At 37.6% G+C, this 23912-nt stretch overlaps 1 protein-coding gene across 1 annotated transcript in view; it reads left to right on the forward strand.

Annotated features, from left to right (window-relative positions):
- The first annotated feature begins 969 nt into the window (after positions 1–969).
- BACE2 (beta-secretase 2) overlaps positions 970–23912 on the forward strand; it is a 34551-nt gene continuing 11608 nt past the window's right edge. The window contains exons 1-3 of the mRNA XM_034423964.3: positions 970–1740; positions 20047–20135; positions 22352–22568. Of these exons, the coding sequence (XP_034279855.2) occupies positions 1423–1740; positions 20047–20135; positions 22352–22568 (624 nt within the window). The 5' untranslated portion in view covers positions 970–1422. The remainder of the gene's footprint in view (positions 1741–20046; positions 20136–22351; positions 22569–23912) is intronic.

Here is a 23912-nt window from a genome sequence, read left to right on the forward strand (position 1 = left end):
GCATTTTTTGCACCTATGCTGTCATATAACTTTGGTCAGTTTAGGTGGTAATTAATTATCCCTTTTCCTTCACAATGGCCTTCTCCAGTTCAAGAAACATAGACAAAACTGTGTCTAGGCAATGAATAATTATCTTCTAATCTTCATAACTGTTACTTGTTTTACTGCAAGACACTTTTGGCACTAAGCATATTATGTCTTGTTCATACAATGACAACCATGAATTAACTATGGTTTGTTGAACAGTAATTTTGGGGATCATACATTATTCTCATCCATAAATTTACAAACCAACCAGAGTTCATACAACATGCTCAAGCAAGACAGACCAACTCAAATATATGACCTCAGCTTACATAGGACACCTTTTGTATGTGATGGGTACTATGAGTAAATGCTGTATATAGGCAGCCAACAGAAGAGAATATATGTAGCTCAAGGCTGTGCTGTTATAGTTCAATAGTTATATACCCTGTTTATAACTAGGGTAATAAAATCTAAGAACCTAAAAATGGTGTACTGATGATGTTACCTAGTCAGGTTATGAAATGTCTGCAAGCGAATACCAAGCTCAGAGAGCACCAAGGACTCCACAAATAGCCAGGCCTAACATCTAAAAATGAAAGTGCTGGAATGGGAGGCTGAGATGGGGGTTTCCAATCAAAATGGATGAGAGACCTTGCCTGGATGAGAGCCATATGATTGTCATGATCAGGAGACTCTGGTGGTGGTCAGGAAAGCTGTTGTCCTCAACGGCTCCTTTCTCACGGGTTACAGGATTCTAAACCAGGACAAATTGACCTCCAGGCTTGTGAGAAAGTGTATTCTGAAAATCAGAGAAGACCGTATCAATCAGCTGACTAAACTTCTGAGAAAAGTTTCCACATCGGCTGTCGCAACTCCGTCCTGCTTTCATTTTACAGAACTGCCCCCACTCCCTCCGCTTTGACCAGCTTAGCTTTTATTGCCGATCCCTTAGAAAACTTGTGAGGGGAACTGCCCCTCCTTCTCCGCCTCCCAGGCGTTTGCCGGCCACGGGGAGGGCTGGCTGGCCCACCGGCCCAGGCGGAGAGTGCTGTTAGCCGAGCTGACCGCCCCGCGGGACACTTTTCTTCAGAACAATTTGCAACCCCGTCACATCCGCTGGGAAGTTGCTCGGCGAGTGTCTGGAAAAGAAGACGGCACGCCCCGCAGCGGTAACCAAAGTCCTGAGACGCTTTGAGCTCCGGGAAGAAACTTTCTTTCTCGGAGCGGTCAAGGGCGTTTTTCGCAGGATGGACTTGCGGGAAGGAGCACCATGAAGCTAGGCTGCCCAGGCGCCTCCCTCGCCTCTCACCGTCTCGGCCGCTTGGAGAAGCAGCGCAGGGGCAGGCAGCGGCTCCCTCCTCTCTAACTGCCTCGGGTTGCGGCGACCGGGGGGGGATGTCGCGGACGGCTGCGTGTGTCGTGCTGCTGCTCCTGCTAGCAGTGGCGGAGCGCGGCCGGGCTCGCTTCGCCTTCCGCCTCCAAGTGTCTTCTCCGGTGATCCCCGAGAGCACCCTGGTTCCCACGCCCGTATTGCTAAAGTCCCGAAGCAGTGGCGGAACCGACAGCGAGCCGGCGCTCTCAAAAACCTCGGGCTTGGCCTTAGCATCGGATCCCGGCGGCTCCCTCAACTTTCTGGCCATGGTGGACAATCTACAGGGAGACTCGGGACGCGGCTACTATTTCGAGCTGCTCCTCGGCACCCCGCCGCAGAAGGTAGGGGCGCCGCCGGAGCGGGGCTGGTGGACCAATGAGGGAGGTTTCCCCTGAAGTTGACCCGTTTGTGCGTTCGCCCTCGGGACGGCGTCTCCTTTCAGCTACCGCATCACGGAGCGGGTCTCTCCCTTTCCCTATCCTGGGCGATTCAAGGTCCTGGGCGGGCGGGCGCGCGCGGGGGTGGGGGGTGTTGTACAGCGCTTAAGGCAATCTTCGTCAGCCAGGTGCTCTCCTGGCGTACTGTGGCTTTAAGCAGCTTTGGCTCTGGAGTCCCGGTGGGGAAGACTGGGCTAAAGCGTCCGAAGGCTGTTGTGAGAAATAGATGGGGCTTTCTGAAGTACTTAGAAGTACCTAAGATCCGACTGAAGCTGCTACTTCGAGGCTATCTCCGATGCTTCCGGGAAGCTCACAGATTTCCAAGGCGGCAGTTGTTTCTGCTGTTCCTTTTTTTCTCTCTCCCCCCCCCCCGACAGGAACCGAGGTTTAAAAAATATCCTTTCAGCATCTTCATGTTTTAAAACTCCATTATGTATCCTTGAATGCCTTTGTTCAATCTGATGCTATTGTCATTCAACTTCAGTATCATTTGGGGTTTTAAAACAGGCATTTTTAAAACATCAGTTGCTAACATTTAATTATATCTCTATAAATAGGTATCCAAACCATTTTTTCCTCCCCCTCCCTTTTTTTTTTTTTTTTTTTTTTTGAAGTCTGAGGTTTTGCAGAGAGATGGCCAGAACTTTATACTATATCTCTTAATTGTATTTGGTGGGATGAGGCTGTAATTAAAACCATTTCTTCTTTTGGGGAGCTGTGTCTCACTTCCAAGTGATAGCAGAAGTCCTAGTAGAAGTCTATTTGAATGAAACCTTATTGTACTATATACTTTTTAATATACTGTTACTGCAGTTGAAAAACAGATGGGAGCAGTTTCTGGCTGGGGAAGGTTTTGGTCCCCAGAAAAGTAAAATATTACTTTCCTTGCTACAACAAAACTGCTTTCCCTCTCCCCTTCCAGTGACGAATGTGCTTATACACGGCTCTTTATGTTTTCTGAATTTGAAAGAGCTCTATAATACTTCAGAATAATCTGAATTCTGGTATTCGTTGTGTTTATGTTTGCATGACCTTTTGAATCACAACCCCTGACCTTGCTATAGCATTTACTACTTCTGAAATAAAAAAACAAAGAATCTTTCTATAACTATGTAGCAAAATCCTGGTGTAGATGCTGATTCTATGTGGCTTGCTGGTTGTGTAACTGTAAGCATTCTATTGCCATTGTAAGTTTTACAGTTGGCACATAAGCACAAAAGTGCCTAAAATGTGAGGTAAGCTTTTCCTGTTGATAGGACAGTTCATGTTTGTCCCTGACACTCCTTTTTCCCCACCCTGTGCCGGGCTGGATTCTGGCCAGGTTGCACATCCTGCTAAGCCAGACCAAAAAAAAAAAAAAGACAAAAAGAAACCAAACCATATTATGGATGAGAACACTGCATGGCCTAAGTTTCTATGTGTGTGAGTATGTGATGTGTGATTTCACATCAACCCACTTACTGGAATTTGAATTCTACCTCATAAGCATAGAACCCTCACAATCTGACCTTTGTGCTTACTGACTTCTGCAAGCCAGTGGGCTAAAATGTTTCCACTTTATTGTGTTTGTGAGAATATTGAGAAAATAATGTCATAATTTTTTAAGGCAAGGTTCGTTTTAGCAGCATAATGGGATGTTGGCAAGGTGGGCAGCCCTACTTTGTTTATATCCTTTCAGCCCATATAAGTTCAGATGAATGCCTGAATTACATTATGAAGCACCCTTTTCTGGGGGCCAGCATTACCATTTCCTAGATAATTCCACCTCTTCTCCTTTCCAGAAGTTCTAGGATCATAGTAATGATTGTTATCATGCTGATAATATTAAAAAATAGTGAGAGTTATAGTTGATAGTGTTGGTTTGTAACTAGGAAAGACTGATCTTCGTGATAAACGAAGTGAGTGAGAAATTATCCCAATTCAGATATTTATCATTTGCTACTAGTTTCCAAATGGTAACTAGTTTGCAAATAGGATAGACTGAGGAGAAAACAAAACAGAGATTGCTGCAAATCAACTGAGTGACTCCATGAAAATTATATCTTTCATCTTTCCTTTGCAATTCTTTAGAGCCACTGAATTAAAAGAACTTTCCTAGAAGAAAAATAGCTTATTGAACATTACTACTGCTATTTTTACAGGGGTATGGGATAAATGTACAGGAAATAAGTCTTACTTGATTGTGAACTTTACTTTTAAACAGACCCACATAGAACTGCATTGCTAATAAAGTCTTCAATGTTGGATACAGCATATTAAAATATTCCTATTTTCACTCAAACTTTAAGAATATATTAGCAAATAGTTCTATGTGGGTTTGTTCAAAAGTAAGGGTTTGAACAAGCTCAGTAAGGGTTACTCCTTGGGTAAATATGTCCTACAGCTGCAGCGTATGAGTTTGTAATAGTAATGCTGAATAAGTTATTTCTATATATCACGCCCACACATACTTATAATATGTAAGATAAATATCTAAATATTTATTGTTTTTAAATAGACCAAAAAGATCAATAATCTGCTATTTTTTAACACAGGAATATGCAAACTCGGCTTTTAAAGTGATTATATCTTTAATACTGTATAAGTATTTTTTTCCTTAGATATTTTATCAGAAACTGGAATATTGCTAAACTGGAAAAAAAAGTCAGTAATTTATATATGTGTATCTGCATGTATTAAATACTTTGAAGTTTTAGAAAAGTAATTATTTTTCACTGTGTCATGAGATTGCATGTGAAGAATTAATGTCTCATTGGGGAGGATGACTAGTCAGATGATAAAGATAAACTTCTTAATCCTCAGAATGTTCACAGTTCTAAAGTGCATAATAATCAGCTGTGTTGGCTATAAGAAGTATTTTGAAGAGCTGAGTCTTATTTCCCGAAAGCCTTCAGGGCTTAAAACGTTTTTTTCCCCAAATATAATGGTTCTTTATAATATTTCAACTGATCATTATAGGACATTGCTGATATAAAGGGGATGGAAATGAAGAATGGAGAATCTTCTTTTATTTCAGTTTTGCTCTGTTCCATTAGCTCTTAATATCCTTTTGACTAAAGTGGTGCTTGTGCTCCTTCTCATATCATTTGGTACATTTGTCTTATCATATAGGGTTTTTCTGTTCTTTAGGGTTTTGAACATAGGCTATTGGAAAGGTTTTTCACTGAATTACAAGTGTGGAGTTATATCTGTTCTTCAACTTGTTAAATACTTTTTATAAAATTGAACCCACTGTTTGGGATTACTTCTATCAATGAACAAGTCAAAAAGTGTTGTTTTTTTAACAAAAATAATGTTATTTTCCATTCTTTTTTGGTTGAAGAGGCCAGCATGGATGGGGAAACGCTGGAGAAAATGCCTTTTGAGTGCTTTGGGGGATTTGGATTTTAAAGCCATAGTCTGAATATTTGAAAGGATTATTATTATTGCCAAGATATCATTGCAATATTTCTAACTACTTAGTGTAGGAGGAAGGGCATCTGTAGCCTTTTGGGTGTTCCAAACTATAACTCTCAGCAGCCCAATCAACTTGATTAATGCTGAGGAATGCTGGAGAGCCATAGTTCCTTCCCCCTGAGCTAAAAGTCATATGCCCTCTTTGTATTTGATTTCCTATATAGATCTGACTACAGTGTACAAGTAGTTCTTGATTTACAACCGTTCATTTAGTGACCATTCAAACTTACGATGACACTGGAAAAATGACTTATGACCATTTTTCACATTTATGACCATTGCAACATCCCCATGGTTATCAAAATTCAGAAAGTTCTCATATTTATGAGAGTTGCAGTGTTTTGCGGATATGTGATCCGTTTTTGTGACTTTCTGACAAGGTCACAAAATGAGGAAGCCAGATTTACTTCACTAACTTAACAATTGTAGTGATTCACTTAACAACTGTGGCAAGAAAGATTGTAAAATGGGGCAAAACTCACTTAACAACTGTCTCACCTAGGAATGGAAATTTTGGGCTCAATTGTGATCTTAATTAGAGGACAACCTGTACTGTTATTTTGTGTTCAGTCTCTCCTGAGCAGTACTCTGATACTGGGGTGTTGTTTTTTCTTTGAAAGGCCTGTAACTGATATTTTTCTCCTATTTCTAGAACTGGACATAAACATAAATTGAATACCTGCCATTGATTTCCATATGCTTAGAGAATAAAAAGCTGCCCCAGCTTTTGTATTATTTTTCTTTTGCTTTGTATTACCTTTGTTTCCTATTCTGTGTTCTTTTCTTGAATTCCAGCTACTTTAGAAAAATATTTATGATACAAAATAGAGTTGACTATAAGTAGTTAAATGTTCAAAAGCAAATAAAAGAGATGATGTATTTATGTCACTCAATGTCAATTTCAGTAGGAAATGATGTGACAAAGTTGTAATGAACAAGGAAATGTTGCAGATATAATCTACTTACCAATGAAGCTTTTTATGAACCTCTGTATTACATTCTTGTTGAAAAGCTATTGAAGTGTGATTTGGATGGCACCACAGTGAGGAAGATCCACAACTGGATCTAGCTAATGCTGGCTAATCAAAGTCAGCATTAAAGACTTTATATCACATTGAGTAACCAGTGGGCTCTGCAGGGATCCTTCTTGGGACCAGTATTATTCAACATTTTTATTAAGGACCAAGGATTAATGGCTTCTTATCACATTTGTGTATGTATGACATAAAACTTCAAGGCCTGGGTAACATACAGGATGACAGAATGAATTTGCACCCTAATCTGGACAGGTTGAAACACTTGACTGAGAAGCACAAGATGCCCTTTAACAGGGATGATCTGTACAATAGTGGAATAGTCTATGTAAATAGTCCTACATCCAGAAATATTTAAATAGATTACACACGTTTATTACACATGTTTATAGACATTGACAAATCACAGTAATGTATTCTAGATAGCAAAATGTTCTGTTCTGCATCAGCACAAACTACAAGTACCGGTAGTTCTCAACTTCCACCCACAATTGAGCCCAAAATTTCCATTGCTAAATGAGACAGTTGTTAAGTGAGTTTTGCCCCATTTTACAATCTTTCTTGCGACAGTTCTTAAGTGAATCACAGCAGTTGTTAAGTTAGTAACATGGTTATGAAGTGAATCTGGCTTCCCCATTGACTTTGCTTGTCAGAAGGTTGCAAAAAAGTGATCATTTGACCCCAGGACATGGCAACTGCCATAAATATGAATCAATTGACAAGTGTTGGAATTTTGATCACATGACTGTGGGGATGCTGCAATGGTCATAAGTTACTTTTTTCAGTGCCATTGCAACTTCAAACGATTACTTAACGAATGTTTGTAAATCGAGGACCACTTGCACTGTTAAATTTGGAAAATACTTTGTGTATTGTTAAACAGGCATTTTGTGTTATCAATAATAATAAATCAAAGGACTATGTTGAATGTTTAATGACAGGTTTGGTTATGTGGTGCTATGATTTTATTTGTACATTTTCCTTCCTGAATTCTTGCTGAACCTGGAATAAGGTTTATTCTACACTAATAGAATAGTACTGTGCCCTGATTTATTAGGTCTACAATTAATTCGCCTCCACCAAGATTAAGGGTATTTTTGGACATTTTAAGAAAATATTTTATTTAATAAATGTTATATTTACCGTATTTATTTCATTTAACTAATTAGAAGAAATATCAATACCAAATTTTGAAACCAGCATTCAAATAAGTTTTAATGAAGTCTGATAAAATTTGAAAAATAAAATATTTTATAATTTCTTATTATTTCCCTTTATTGCTTTATTAGTCATCCTTACCTTTGCTTCCTTTTTCACAAAGACAATATTGCTTAAACAGGCTAAAGAGCACAGGTAGTCCTCAACTTACAACAGTTCATTTAGCGACTGTTAGAAGTTACAGCAGCACTGAAAAGAGTGACTTATGACCATTTTTCACACAACCGTTGCATCATCCCCATGGTCACATGATCAAAATTCAGATGCTTGGAACTTCCAGTGGCTCCGCGATCCCCGATGGACGCTCCTTTAGGAGCTCCAGCCCCGCAATTCCGTTTGCCGCTAGAACAGCAAAAATCAGCTGTTCTAGCAGCTCAAAACTCTTCCCCGGGGAAAAAGGGGGAGAGAAGAGCAGAAGGGTCTGGGTAGAGCTCCCCTAGACCCCCAGGTTTTTTTTTTTTAGCCTGGGGTTTGTAGGGTGAGAGCTCCCTGAAAGCCCTTCAGTGGTCCGGATCCGGGACGAGTCTGCTTTATGCAGAACAAGGGGTCGCGACCACACCAGCAATGCAAATTTAAGGATTATGAGAAACTTTGACCCTGGATGCTGGCAGAGCAAAATCAGGAGAACAAAAAATGCAAGTACTGAACTTTAACTCGGTTTAAAAGAAAAGAAAAAAAAAGATGGTGCCTAAGGGTGTGGAAAACGAAACTTATTGTTAGTGAAAGTGCTTGTTATGCTGCAACATTGTTAAAGCTACTGGATTACGCAGTAAGAAAAAGATTTAAAGTGCTAGTGGATTGGAAAAGACTATGGTATTGACCTCAACTAATTTATACTTCTAAATTGTGTGGAAAATAATTGGACTTATTGACCTGATAGCTGAATAAATTTAAAGTGAAAATTGAAATATGGCTGACACAAGGATGGAGGATCATTATTATATGAGCCAGCAAATTCACAAGTTGTGACTGTAAAGGTTCTACAAGAACTCTTAAATTTTCATACTTATGTTATATTAAAATCAATTAAAAGGACTATTCAAAATTATAATCTGGAGAACAACAATGATTTGCTGGCTGGAAAAGAGGAAGAAATTAACCAAGCTAATGTGACTTTGGAGGAGAGAAAAGAGGCTGTCAGGATTAAGATGGAAGTTAGCACACTGGAAACAGAGGTTTTGGCAGAGGCTTCTATGCAATTAATTGAAAAGCAGCAAATAGACTCTTCCCTGCAGATTGATAAACTTTATCGTGACAAACTTTGGCTTTATAAACAGAATCAATTTTTAAGGAATGAAGTGACTGATTATATAAGCAGGAAGAGTCGAAATGGAGGTTTCAAATTAAAGGAGATAATTCTAAGAAGAGAACGAATTCCAAAGATACATCAGCCTCAAATCCATATTCAAAAATTTTCGAAAATAAAAGCAGGGGGAGGAGCAATGCTGAAGAAGAAAGTATTATTGAAGAAGAAGGACTGGAAAAAATATAGAAAGAAAGGAAGAATGGAAGATTAATCTCTTTTGGAGAGGATCTTAATAATAAATCTGAAAAGCTTATTGAAATTAATTATTTTTAAGTTTAAGTAAAAATGTTTAATTAAAAATGGATAGCTTTTTAAAATTATCGAGGTACTAAAATGGTTAACTTTAAAGCTAATGGATAGCTTCCTGAAAGTTTTGAAAGTGATATTTTGATGATACTTTGAAGAATGAATTTAAGAGTTAGATATAATTTAACCCAATGGATTAATAGAATTTTTAAGGTTATATTCTGAAGAATGTTTTATTGAAGTTTTTTTTAAAAAAACTTACTGAAGTATTAAAATGGTCAATTTAAAATTGAATGGATAGCCTTTTTGAAAAAAAACTTGTATTTTGAAGAATGTTTTATTGAGGTATTAAGAGATTTTAAAAGGTTTAACTTAAAATAATATTTTTTTAAAGAGATATGCTTTAAAGAAAGTTTTAAAATGTTTAATTTAGAATTTTAAAAGGGGAGGCTGATGAATAACTTTTAAAAGAGGAATTAAAGAGCGTGAGGGAATTTTGAATCTTGTAGTAAGTTAGTATATTTTAGCTTATGCTTGTTTAATATTATACCCTGTTTTTGCTCTGGGAAGTCGGGGTGGGGTGGGGAGGTTTTTTTTTTAATTTGATTTATATGCCGCCCTTCTCCGGAGATTCAGGGCGGCTAACAATGCGTTGAGCAATAGCCTTCATACTTTTGTATATTGATACAAAGTCAGCTTATTGCCCCCACAAACTGGGTCCTCAATTTACCTACCTTAGAAAGGATGGAAGGCTGAGTCAACCTTGAGCCTGGTGAGAGTTGAACTTGCAGTAATTGCAGGCAGCTGATGTTAATAACAGTGCTTTAGTCTGCTGCGCCACCAGGGCTCAGTTGAAGGTTGTGTGGGGATAAAATTGTTGTCTAATTTTTAATAAAATTAAAAGATAGATAAATGTATTAATAGAGAAATAAGAAATGTGGGGGAAATGTTATAATAAAGGAAAGATAAATATTGGAGGAGTAAAAAGATACAAAAGATGTATTTAGGAGATATATTGAATGATTGATTATGTATTGTTTGTTTGTTTATAAAAAAACAAAAACTTTCTGAATAAAAAAAATTCAGACGCTTGGCAACTGACTCACATTTATGATGGTTGCAGTGTTCTAGGATCATGTGATTACCTTTTGTGACCTTCTGACAAGCCTTGGTGGCGCAGCAGACTAAAGTGCTGTTAAGTAACACCAGCTGCCTGCAATTACTGCAAGTTCAAATCTCACCAGGCTCAAGGTTGACTCAGCCTTCCATCCTTTCGAGGTAGGTAAAATGAGGACCCGGATTGTGGGGGCAATAAGCTGACTTTGTATAAAAAAGAACACTGCTTAGGAGGGGCCGAAAACCCTACTAAGCAGGTATATGCAAAAGTATGAAGGCTATTGCTTAACGCATTGTAAGCCGCCCTGAGTCTCCGGAGAAGGGCGGCATATAAATCGAACCAATAAATAAATAAATAAATAAACATGAGTGAGAAAGCCAGATTCATTTAACAATCGTGTTACTAATTTAACAATTGGAGGGATTCATTTAACAACTGTGGCAAGAAAGATCATAAAATGGGGCAAAATTACTTAACAAATGTCTCACTTAGCAACAAAAATTTTGGGCTCAAGCGTGGTCATAAGTCAAGGACCACCTGTGCTTCATAATTCCATACTATTCAAGAGTTAATTAGACTGACTTTTTCAAGCCTGGATAATTTTGTAGCTATATGTCAAATTTAATGTGGGACTGTTTTGTACTATTTGTGTTACTTTAAATAAACACGGTACATACTTCATACCACTTTCTCATTACCATTAATTAATATGTGTTTAAAAAGTAGGAGTTGTTCCAATCCAAGAAGATTTGTAGTCCCTGGGCTTTTCTACTGAGAGCAGCTGTAAGGTATAAATATCAGTCTTTTGTTTGTTTGCTTGTTTGTTTTTCTTTCTTATTTTAGCCAGTCACTAATATCTGGAAAACATTGTATTAAAGCCACTTTGCTTTTTTAAATGGTTTTAGCGGTATCTTTAAGAAATATTCAGTGGTGGGTAGGTATACATGTACATGATTGTATCTGTATTTGTATATGGAGGTTTTAAACAAGTACAGTTAAGTTGTGGATATAATTATGCTATGTTCATGTCCTAAAACTGTAACAGGTAGCAGTACTTGGCTCATCTTGCATGGGTTTAGAAGCAAAGTCAGGTTTGATTAATCCTTGGATAGAAAACTACCAGAGAAGTTTAGGCTGATGGATCAAATAACATCTTGAAAGAATGGCGTTTTATCTCCAACTATTGCAGAAAACTATGGATATGTCTATGAAGATAGCCAGAGTAGCTTCACAATATCTGTACAGTACAGTATTTTTGTAGAGTATCTGCACAAAAATAGTGGGTAATAAACATTACCAGGAAACAGATAAGAAAACTGGCCTAATTCCATGCATGTGTAGCCAGAGCTAAACATATTTCAGAGGATCTTCTTAAGAGTAAGCATGTAAAAACTATACTTGAAAGTGCTTTCACACATACTTGGGGTTTATTCCCTATATAAATTAAATGAAAACTGCTCCAGTGACAGTCCTATGTGTCTATTTGTTTTCTATATCATATATAGTGACATTCATAAATTACTTGGCGTTGCTTTCAAAAACCACTTAAAATGTGGATTGTCACCACATCACAGAATGATTTGCCAGTAAGGATATTTGCTAGAATCAACATGAATTCAATCAAATTGTCTGGAGGCCACCAGATAGATGAATTTGTTTGTGCATTCCACATTATGTGAACAGATGTGAAACTTTTACTTCTATTGGAAGTTGTAAGATTTGATCTTCATAATGAAATTTTTACGCATTAAAATACCTAGTTTGTAAATCTTGCTAAACTTTCTATTCCAATATCTATTTTTCATCATGCAAGTAAGGTTGAGGGAAAGATTATGTGTGTAAAGATGAGAACAGAAATCCAAATCTAAATTATTCTCTCACTTTTTCCTTAGAAGTTCAAATTAAATAGAGACTAAAATGTGAAACATCCTCACTTTGTATATTTTTCTGAGGAGAAAATACTTTGTACGGAATAAAAATTTGTAAATAGTATATTCATTGTTGAGTGGATGTTTTACCCACAAAGAAATGTGAGAATCTTTACTTCATTCCCTTGTATGTTATGTGTGGCTCTTTCCCTCCTTTCCTGGGAGATCAGCTCCCTCTCCCCCTCAAAAAAATGACAAATCTTCCTAGGTTTGAAAAAATATAATTAACAGCAAAATGAACTCCCAATGGAATGAGTACCCTTACTTTTTTCCATTTTCTAGGAAGTTCACGTCATTATCTTCCAATGCGCCCGCCCCCCCACATCTGAATGGTCAGGTTGCAGAAGACTGCTGTGCCACTAACAGCAACAAATACAACTCTGCACAAATAAAAGTGATGTTCTAAATAGAGGCAATCCAACGCCTCCAAGGTCACAATATTATGAATGACTTGAATTATTTCAATATTATAAAATCACAATAATCATCTTATAGGGGAGATAGGTGGCAAAAATAATAAATAAATAAATAGTAATATTTTTTTTTTTGAAATTAGAGTTGGAGCACTCCCTTTTCATTTCTGGATTCTCTTCCTGTTACAGTACTAACTTCCAAAGGAAAAAAAATGGCAAATACAGATCTTCTTCCATGCCAAATTCCACACAGAACTATTCTGCCCATTCAGCAGGAGTTCAGAAGGATCTGCAAATTAATAAGAATGCTCACTCCAATCTGCCTACTTTTACTTTGCAATTTTCTCCAGAGAAACAATAACATTTGAGCACCTCCTCCAATTTGATTTGCAATAGTTCATCTTTGCTTGGGTAAGCATTTAGCAGTGCAGTGAGCTATGGTTTGATTTTTTTTTTTTTATTTTTTTTTTGTGGTCTATCATTACGGTATTTAGGAGAAGGTTGTAGCCTAGGACTTCAGGGTTAGGCAAGACAAACATTGCAGGGTTGATCAAAGATTATTTGGTTAATTATTTTAGAATTTCTTCACAATTTAGTGTTAATTGTGGAGAATGGTAACATTTACAAGCCCTTTCCACATCATCTACTCCAGCACAGATTATAATTAGTAATAGATTTTCATTAACTGCTCCAAAGATTTGTTTATTGGCTAACTTTGTTCCTTCAAGGAGTTTTGTCAAATGAAAGTAAGAAATTGGATGTAAGTAAAAGGGGTTTGTATGGTTAAAATTTACAAATCTCATGAGAATTTAAAATTTGTTAGAAATTATTTTGAGAGCCAAAATAGACTAGTGGGCATTTAAAGAGCCTGTAGTACAGTGGACTAAAGCACTGTTATTAACATCTGCTGCTTGCAATTACTGCAAGTTCAAGTTCAAATCTCACCAGGCTCAAGGTTGACTCAGCCTTTCATCCTTTCAAAGGTAGGTGAAATGAGGACCCAGATTGTGGGGGCAATAAACTGACTTTGTATAAATATACAAAAGAATGAAGGCTATTGCTTAACGCATTGTAAGCCGCCCTGAGTCTCCGGAGAAGGGCGGCATATAAATTAAAGAAAGAAAAAAAAAGCATAGCAGTATGAATGGGTTTTTTTTCCCATGCTTCATACTATCATATAAAATTATCTGCAGTTCTGAGGCCTGAAATACAAGAGGTGTAAGAGAACTAGTCATTAAAGAAATTGCATTATTTTTTGTTTTTCATGGTAAATATGCCCCTATCTTTTGGTGAATGTGAGGAATTCTGGCTTTTCCCCTTGGAGACGGCAGCGGGGTATCTCACAATCTTCAAAGCTGATGAGATACCTGGATCCTGAATTGATCAGAATTGCAGTCTTTGATCCAATAAATTCCTGCATCCAACATAAAGGAATTGTGATTGGAGTTGTGACTGACCAGATAATGTTTTTAGTGAACTTTAAGCCATGAGATTGAAGCCTGTGAAACACTGTCTTTTTCCCAGCTGCACAGCATTATAAGAGAGTAAAAATTTACCTGAAGTCAGTTATTGTGCAATACACATACGGTATTTCTGGCATCACAGTATGTGTAAATTGGGTGTGAATAGTTTTTCTAGGGAGTTGAAACTTCTTTACAATCTTAATTCCAAAAAAGATAAGAACACTGCCATCAAGGCAGATTTCTGAGGGAGAATATAAAGTATCAGGATATTTGGTGGCAGGTTTACTCCCTACTTCCATCTTATTTCTTTGGCCTTGTGGCTCTATTGATAACACAATTCCCTACAAAGAAGTTCTTTTTAAATCAGTGGTATTTAGTTCTGGGTAAACAAGATTAAGATCATGCTTTAAATGTCATAACAATGAAGGGTGGGAGAGTGGTGATTAACTTTGGCCTCACTATAAATCATAGAAACAATACTGTGTGAAAAATGCAGCTTTTAAAATAATGAACAGCTCCTTTTAAGTAAATGTGAGTAGAGACTGTAACCATCCCAAAGGGTTTTTTTTTCAAGATGCAGCTGGAGTTCTTGTTCTTGTTTGAAGGCATTTCGCTTCTCATCCAAGAAGCTTCTTCAGCTCTGACTGGATGGTAGGGAATGGAAACCAGTCAGAGCTGAAGAAGCTTCTTGGATGAGAAAGCAAAATGTCTTCAAAGAAAAACAAACTCCAGTTGTCTCTTGAAAAAGCACCTTTGGGAACACCATGACGTGGATGACTGAGAATTTAAAATTTTGGAACTAAACTCTGAGTGAGCCTTGCTGTTTAATCAGCCTATTATCTGGCAGTTTAAATGGAAAGATAATTTTGTTGTTCACTTCCTTCAGTGCCTGCTGATTGACTGGGGCTTTAAGATGATCTGAAAAGCTCATGATGCCTCCCCCCCCCCACTTCTGGTGTTAAATTCTCAGAGACTGCCTGGAAAAGTTTCTGCAGTTTTCTTGGCAATTTTTTTCTTTTCAAAAGTGGTTTCCCATGTCTCCTTTCTAGAGCTGAGAGGAAGTGACTGGCCAAAGGTCACCTAGCTGGCTTTGTGCCCAAAACAGGACTGTTTCCCAGTTTCTAATCTGATGCCTTGACTAGAGCAAAATCTGCCATAGTGGAATGTCTCTGGTTTAGGAAAAGCAGGTTGCTGCTGGAATGTGCCCAATCAAGACAACATTCCTTGATTTTTGGGTTTACTTTTATTGTTTCTCAAAACAAACTAAATAAAAAATGTGTTTTGCAGTTTAATGGAATGTCCAAAATGCAGTGAAGCAATTCTGTGCTGTTCTAGAAAACCAACTTGTTCTTTAAAAAAAAATAATAATGAAGAAATGCCATCCTCAATTGCATTGTTTTATTTCTTAACTCCGTCTAAAATTGTCTAAAAATAATTTAACCTGTATTTCAACATATGAATTCAGAAGTACAAACAAAAACTGTATTGCCTTCTAAAAATGGGATTCCCATTCATAGCTTGATTTCTGTGATAGAATATGCAGGAGAAGAGGGGGAAACTTTCAGCAACAAAGAGCATTCCCCCCAAAAAAGGCTGGATTAAGAGACTGCACAGTCTTGGAGGGAGGGCTGGGGGGAAGAGGTTCAGGGCAGCCACACTGTAGAACCTCTCAGGCTCTATTTAGTAGATAAGAAAGTTCTAGCTTTAGTTTGGCAAGCTTCTGTCCATTAGGTGTAAGCAATAAAGGACTGAACTCGATTGGATCTCACTGTCCCATCTCTGGGTTTCAGCCAGACAATTTCACGTTAAAACTTCAGCAACTAAACTGCATTCACTAATTCAGTGTTTCTCCAAAGGCCAATATAAATATTACGAATGGGGGGGGGGATCATATTTGCAAATTCAAAGTGAGCAATAACACATAGTAGCATTGGGCTAATGGCATACATTATAGCAGTTTGAGTGCTTTATCTTCTGTTTTGGTTGGAAGCGGCTGTTCTAGAATGGTTGATGATGTAATTAGTGATTGTTGTGTTAAATGAGGCAGTATTTAAATTGGCTTCTAATTTTCCCACCTATTAACCAGCTTTCTTTTTTTCTCCCACTTTTGCAAAAATCACTGTAGTAGAATAATTCACAGCAATGGCTGATTATTAACTATAGAATATTAAGAATCCTGTGCTCCAGCCACCAGAAAATTAGTATGCAAGATACGTATTTTGGTCTGGCTGACATTTCCTTATGTAAAAATTCCTTTCCTCCTACTGCTTAATTGGTTTTGTAGAATTCACCATTGCTTACTGAAGAGGTGAGCTTTCCTTAGATGGCTTTAAAACAGAAAGCCAACAGAAACAACATTCCGTATAATGGCAAAAATCACCCCAAATTTCATAGGATCATTAATGAGATTTTGCCAGTCTTGCCTCCAAACCTGTGAGATCTCGCACAAGAACATTGGGATCTCGCACAGAGAATGTTTGTCAGTCTTCTGTAAGATTTTGTAATTAGTGAGCTTCAGATAAAAGATCAGATTTACCAGAAAAGCAGTATAGGTTTAGCACTAACTATTGTATTTGATCCAAACTACTTGGTGTAAAATTCTTACATCCACTTCTTCACTAAACAAGTCAGATAGAAATGCAGCTCATCATAATATTTAATGACCATTTTTAGGTCAGGGGCACCAAGCTCTTCAGTTCATCAATCCCTTCATAAACTTTCCAATGGTTTATTGACCCTCAACCATTTGTTATATCAAAATGTTTTATCAGATGTTATTGATACTTTGACAAATCGTCAGCAGCAGCTCTTAGATCAAGGGTAGGGAACCTTGACCCTTTTATAACTTGTGGACTTCAACTCCCAGAATTCATGACCCAGCATTTGGGAATTCTGGGAGATGGTCCACAAGTCATAAGACGGCCAAGGTTCCCCACCCTGCCTTAGATAGACCCATTGACTTTTTGTTGTTCATATTGACCATTTTGGCAAATCCTGATTTAGGTAATATTACTGCTTTTATTGAAATCTTTGAAGAAAGGAAAATGTAATTTGTTAAAATGATATCTGCCTGTTCCTTTAAAAAAAAAACATGCAGAAATTTATCAACTTACATACTTTCCTTTAACACTATAAAGCAGGGGTGTCAAACTTGCACTGTCACAGCGTCATGTGACGTATTGTGACTTTTTCCCCTTTCACTAAACTGGGCCTGGGCTTGGCCAGTATGTGACGCATCCGGCCTGCGGGCTATGAGTTTGACACCCCTGCTATAAAGGATGACACCGGGATGACCATGGCAGATCTGAAGGAGGTGGTGCAAGACAGAGGGGCATAGATAATGCTGATCCATAGAGTGGCTGAGTGTCAGGCATGACTGAATGGCTGATGACAACAATGATAGTTTCCTTTGCAGGGAAAAGTTTCAGTACAGAAGAACAATCAGACAATCCTTTGGCACTTCTGATGAAATGTTTCTCTTCCCTTCCCCAGCTTAACAAACATGACTTCGGATGAGAATTTAGGGGTTAATTGTCCCAGGACAACTGGATCATACAATTGGAAGGCTGTCACTAATATTTTTTTTACTCCAACTATATTATTATTAATGATATGAGCTGGTGTTCCAAGAGCAGTAATTTTTAATACTTAATCACTGATCATTCTCTTGTGTTTTTTTTTAAATATCTATGCTAGTTTCATTTAGTTGTGGAATGTTAATCTGGATAGCACTTAATCCTTGGATTCTGGTCAAACCCTAAAGTAGGTTTGCTGATTTCATGTTTGACTAAGCTTAATTCTAGATGACAATTTTATTTATCTGATAGCTTGTGCAAAAAGTATTTCTTCAACAGACTGAACAAGATTTAAACTATGTTGCCTATTTTAAAATACTTTCCTTAATGACATAGTTCACTAGTGTGTGTATATGTGTATACTAATAATGTCAAATTGAAGCACTGTTTTAATTAGCTATTGTGTGGTGATGGACTTTGTCAAATAGCAACCATTATATTTGAAATAATTTTCAAATGCTTAATTATGTCTTGTACTTGCAGTGACTTACTACTACTCTAAGCTTTGTAGGTTTTCTCTGAACATGTCAAAAAATTTCCATTGTGCTTCTCTGCTAGTAATCTCTATAGCCAGGTAATAAATTATAGTTTTGAAATATTACAGACATTTTCTTAACTGACCTGAATGTTTATTCCTACTCCTAAAATATTATTTATTTCTTATAAGTTTAAAGTTCTGGGTTTCAGTGAGTTATAAATGTGTCTTTATACATATGGCCAGGCATAATTCAGTGTAAAATTATGTCTTGATTATTAATAGTTCAAGGTAGGAGAAAAGAAATAATCCCCATCATGGTTTTTAATTAAGCAATATCCCTGCAAGTAAAGGCAACTTAAAGCTGTGTGGCTATTCTAAGCAGTTTCCTCCTGAAATACAGCAATCATGTAGTAATAATCATAAGCATATGACTGCTGAACTAAATGGTTTACAGGATGTTTATTCAAATTAAAAGGAGGACAAAATGTGTTATTCAGATTGCTAAAGTTTCTTTTTTTAAAAAAAATATATATCTTTTTTTCAGACCAGAATACCGAATCTGTATTCTCAATTCTGTTGCTATCTTCAAATCCTATCTCTATTATTCTACTCTTTCTGCTGCTACTAATCTATACTTTTCCCACACATTTCTTGCTTTGATGCTCTCCATACAATTTGAAAGAATGATAAATTTCTACCCCCTAATACTTCTGATTCAGCCCCTCTTTCTTCGTCTTTCCCCTATTCATCTCTGAGCAACAGGGCACTTTTGCTTTTAGAATTTACAACACAAGTTTGCTTTCCACCCAAAATCTATATACTACTTAAACTCTCATTGTATTTGTCTCTTTGCATTCTCAGATTAGCCCAATAATTTTTGAGTCAAGGTACATAAAATCCAGTAATTTAAAGAATGCTAAAAAAAAAAAAAATTAGGTACCATTACTCCTCTTGAAATTAAATTTCCAAGGTGTTTAGACCAATTTTATTTGCAAAAATGGCTGCTGCAGGATCCCCAAGGTCATGTAATCATGATTTCTAAAGTTTCCTACCAGCTTTCCCATAGCAAAGTCAGTGAGGAAGCCAACAGGAAGTTGCTCTCACCCCTACTGCTTTTTTCCTCACCCACATCATTCTATCTATACATTTAGCTAAGTAAATGTTGACTTATTATTTTAGTGTATTTGCCACTACAGTTATTTTTCTGCTTATGATATATATTCTTCTTAGAAGATCATGGAACTGTCCAACACTGAGGTAAAAAAAAATACAGTCAGCATAAAAATTTAATATTCATTCTGATCCCATCAGATTATACATCCTTTCTCTCAAAGGATGACCTAACAGGTCACAGGATAGTCTAGTACCATGATGGCGAACCTATGGCACGCGGGCCACAGGTGGCACGCAGAGCCATATCTGTGGGCACGCGAGCATTGCCCTAGTTCAGCTCCAGCGCACATGTGCGTGCCAGCCACTTGATTTTTGGGCCTTCTGAGCCTACCAGAAGTCGGGAAAAAGGTTGTTTCTGGCCTCTGGGAGGGGTGTGGAGAAGGCCGTTTTCACCCTCCCCAGGCTCCAAGAAAACCTCTGGAGCCTGGGGAGAACGAAAAACAGGCCTACCGGGCCCACTGTGCCATCATGTGCCAAAAGTGGAGGGAGTGCACGCATGCACAGTGGGGGTGGGGCACATTGAAAAATGGGTGTGGGCACGCATGCGTGTGACCCCCCCCTGCTTGACCCCCCCGCTTTTGGTACGCGATGGCAAAAAGGTTAACCATCACTGGTCTAGTAGAACTTTAAAATTTAAAGATCTAAATATATTTCCATTAGCCAAGAACCATCCAAACCCTAAAGGTTGAAAAGTTGAAAAAGTAATGATTTTTAAATTGCATTTCACACGTAGGTCAAAAGCTTTTTAAAAAATCAATTTCTCTGAATATAATACAAAAATAACTTTCTTTTCTTTTTAACAGCTAAATATTCTAGTTGACACAGGAAGCAGCAATTTTGCAGTTTCAGGTGCACCAAATACAGATCTGACCTCATACTTCGACAGAGAAAAGTAAGTGTTTTGATCTCTACTTCCCATTCCTTAGGACAGTGACTCCCAACTTTTTGGGCATTGGGGACTGGTTCCATGGAAAAAGGATTTTCTGCAGACCAGAGGGGGACATGATTTTGCATGCTGCCTGCATCCTGCAGATGGGGCTTTGCTTGTTTGTGCAGATTGGTGCCAGTCCGTGGACTGGGGGAGTTGGGGACCCCTGCCTTAGGAAATTGTATTGACGTTTGTAAGAAATGTCAGGAAAAAAATAGCAAAGGTTAGATAGAAGCTTTTCTTTACAGAACATTGAATGGGATGCAACCTCCCCATTTCTTAATTTAAGTATTCCAGCACACTTCCGGTTGTGTATCTCTATTAGAATTATTTAATTGATACATATGATATGATTCTTCCAGCATGGCAATGTCTTCTCTTTAGAAAATAAGTGTTCTAAAGATGAAAAAAAAAAAAAGAATCTTTAGTCCATCCTATTACTGTTTGAGAAGTGTCAGGCTCCTAAAGCCAAGAAAGACACACTGTGATTCTCTCAGCAGTTTCCCCTATTGTTCCTCACCTATAGATAAAAATCATGTCAAACTAGTTGCACCATAAAACAAATATTCTAGGAACTATTAGGGAGGAGCCATTTTTACCCTTTTTATCCCATACCAAATTGTGATGTCTCTTGCTCCTCTGGAAAACACTCCCTTCCTCCTGGGAATCAGGTCAACATTCCTTCGCAAGAAGCTTGGCATGCCACAGTTATAATTTGTAAATAGGCAACAACATTCTTCTTTTTTTCCCTATGTGACTGACTGCAGTGCCACATATGGATACATGCTTATATGAAATGTGTATGTGTTCTGTATACAATGAAACAATGTTACCATATTGTATCATAATGTAAGCTGCCCAGAGTCATTGTACCAGTGAGATGGGTGGCATAAAAATTAATAAATAAATACATTTAATAAATAAATTATTGAAATAGTGAATGAATACTTCAACTCTGCACTGATAAATGAACAGAAAAATGTGGGGTTTGGCAGCAGGGATGTCATTTGTTACCCAACTGAAATTACATGCTAGAGAAAGGACTAATTTGGCAAAGAAGGGCATTAAATAAAAATGACATAAGGCAGTTAAAATTGCACTTATTAAAGTGCACTACTAATGCAGTGAAAGGTCATGTTGTCTTACATCACATTACACCAATTCTTCACAAGCTGCACTGGCTCCCTATTGGTCTCCGAGCACAATTCAAGGTGTTGGTTATTACCTTTAAAGCCCTACATGGCTCAGGGCCAGGCTATCTTCGAGACCACCTTCTACCGCATAGTTCCCAGTGACCGGTAAGATCCCACAGAGTTGGTCTCCTCCGAGTCCCGTCAGCTAAACAATGCCGGCTGGTGGGCCCGCAGGGGAGGGCCTTCTCTGTGGCTGCCCCAGCTCTCTGGAACCAGTTACCTCCTGAGGTCCGGACTACCCCCACCCTATTGGCCTTCTGGAGAGCGGTGAAGACCTGGCTTTTCCAGCAGGCTGGGGCCATTGATCTCGCTGTTGCAATCTTGCGAGATCTGGCCATGAATGATGTGCATGGGTTTTTAATGTTTTTAAAATGTTTTTATAATGTTTTTAAATAATTTTTCTATGTTCATTGTTTGCATTATTTTTGCTGTAAGCCACCCAGAGTCCCTTGGGAGTTGGGCGGCATAGAAATGTGATAAATTAAATTAAATTAAATTAAATTAAGATGAAATAGTTGCATGCTTCTATTTCAGATATTGCAAAGCATCTAGTAACAGGACAAGCTTAATTGTGATGGAATGTAAATGATACCCAACATTCTACAAGAAATGGTATTTGTGCATAATATTTTCACAGCAAAAATGAAGATTTAAAATGTAGGGAGGTGTAGCCATTTATGAAGGAAGTCCTTAGCCCCAGTCTTACTTTATGTGGTGGAACTAATTTATTGCATATAAATTAAAAGACTGAAATGTATGCAAGGATATATGGAGAGGAAAAATTTGCCTGACTGATGTGGTATCTGGAAAATGGTGGTTGTACCACATACTGCTTGGCTGGTTGTATTGCTTAGTTGGTGGGGTTTTGCTGATTTTACATAATAGATATAATTGCTATTCTTGAGAATGAAGGTGGACTGTGTATATCATGCTTTTATCACAGAATATGGAATAACTTGGTTTATAACATTTTGTTTTTTTCCTTAGATCCAACACATACAAATCACTGAATGTTGAGGTTACTGTTAAATATACCCAGGGAAGTTGGATTGGAATTCTTGGAACAGATGTCATTAGAATGCCTAAAGGAATAAATGGCACTTATATCATCAACATTGCCACCATTTTTCAATCTGAAAATTTCTTTTTAAAAGGCATTCAATGGCAAGGGATCCTTGGTTTGGCATACAGTATATTGGCTAAGGTAACTGGATGTCTTATTCATCAGTTTCTTTATATGAAAATAAAAGCAGATACTGTGAGCAAATAAAAGTTTCAAAGCTGCTTCTATGATTTTACTGATTTGTATCCTAATCTACATTGCTAGTATTCCTGCATGATTTCACATCCAAGCACTATCCAAGTTATCCCTAGTTAGCTTTTGAAATCAGCAACATACTGATTCAATAATGATAAATATTATATCATTAAAATTATTTTATCATTTAAACCATTAAAATGGTTTTACATTTATTCTTATGAGACAGAGGTGAACCTGCAGTTCCAAGGCTACAGGTATTCCCATCCTGCAAAATTTACCCCCAAATTACTAAATGCAATTAGGGGAAATAATTGTATTATCTGTATTTAAATCTAAAGGAAATGAAATTAATGGGAACTAAATTAAAGTTCATGAGGCCACATGTGCACAGTTCTCACCACACACCTTTAAAGGGATATTATAATGCTAGAAAAGGTGGGGAAAAAAGAACAGCCAAATGATTAGGACACCTTTACTTCTCCCCTGTTTTAAAAAGAAAAAGACTATCACATTTGAGTTCTTTATTGTTAGATGAGCATGATAGAAGTATATAAAATCATGTCTGGCCTAGATAACTTGGACAGGAAGTGGGTTTTTTCCCCATCCTCTGTCTCACTTAATTTTGATACAAGATCATGTATTGAAATAATTATATGGAAAAGGAAATTCTTTTTATACTGTGAAATTTGTTGCCAGCTTATTAAAAAATGGCCATCCAATTTAGATGGTTTAAAAAGAGACTGGATATGGTTATGGATGATTACTACTACTTGATGGTTGTTTACTACCTCCTAATCCATAGACAGTGTAACATAGAGGGACATCCCCCATCTAAGCTTACGAGCTTCCCAAATACTTCTGGAAGGAGAAGAAGTACAGGTAGTTCTCTGGTTGCAACAACAATTAAGACTGGAACTGTCATCACTAAGCAACATGGCCATAAAGTCACTGTGTCATTCAGTTCTGGTAGTCCAGGTTGGCAATCCTGGTTGCAGATATTAAGTGTGGAAGTATACACAACTGTGACTTCCAACTTGCTGTCAGCTTCCCCACTGATACTTGTGGGAAGCAAGCAGGGAACATCTGAAATTGTGATCAAATGACAGTGGGATCACTGCACTGGCTAGAACTCCAAGGACTGGTCACAAGTCCCCTTGTTCAGTACCATCACAAGTTTAAATGATCACTGAATGAGTGGTCATAACCTGAGCGCCAATTGTACTGAAGTTTTAGCTATTTTATTATTAAAATAAAGAAATACAAATAGAAAAAAAAACCTAACTATAT

This window comes from Pantherophis guttatus, chromosome 5 (genome assembly GCF_059756535.1).
Source record: "Pantherophis guttatus breed Tessera chromosome 5, ASM5975653v1, whole genome shotgun sequence".
Classification (NCBI taxonomy): Eukaryota; Metazoa; Chordata; class Lepidosauria; order Squamata; family Colubridae; genus Pantherophis; species Pantherophis guttatus.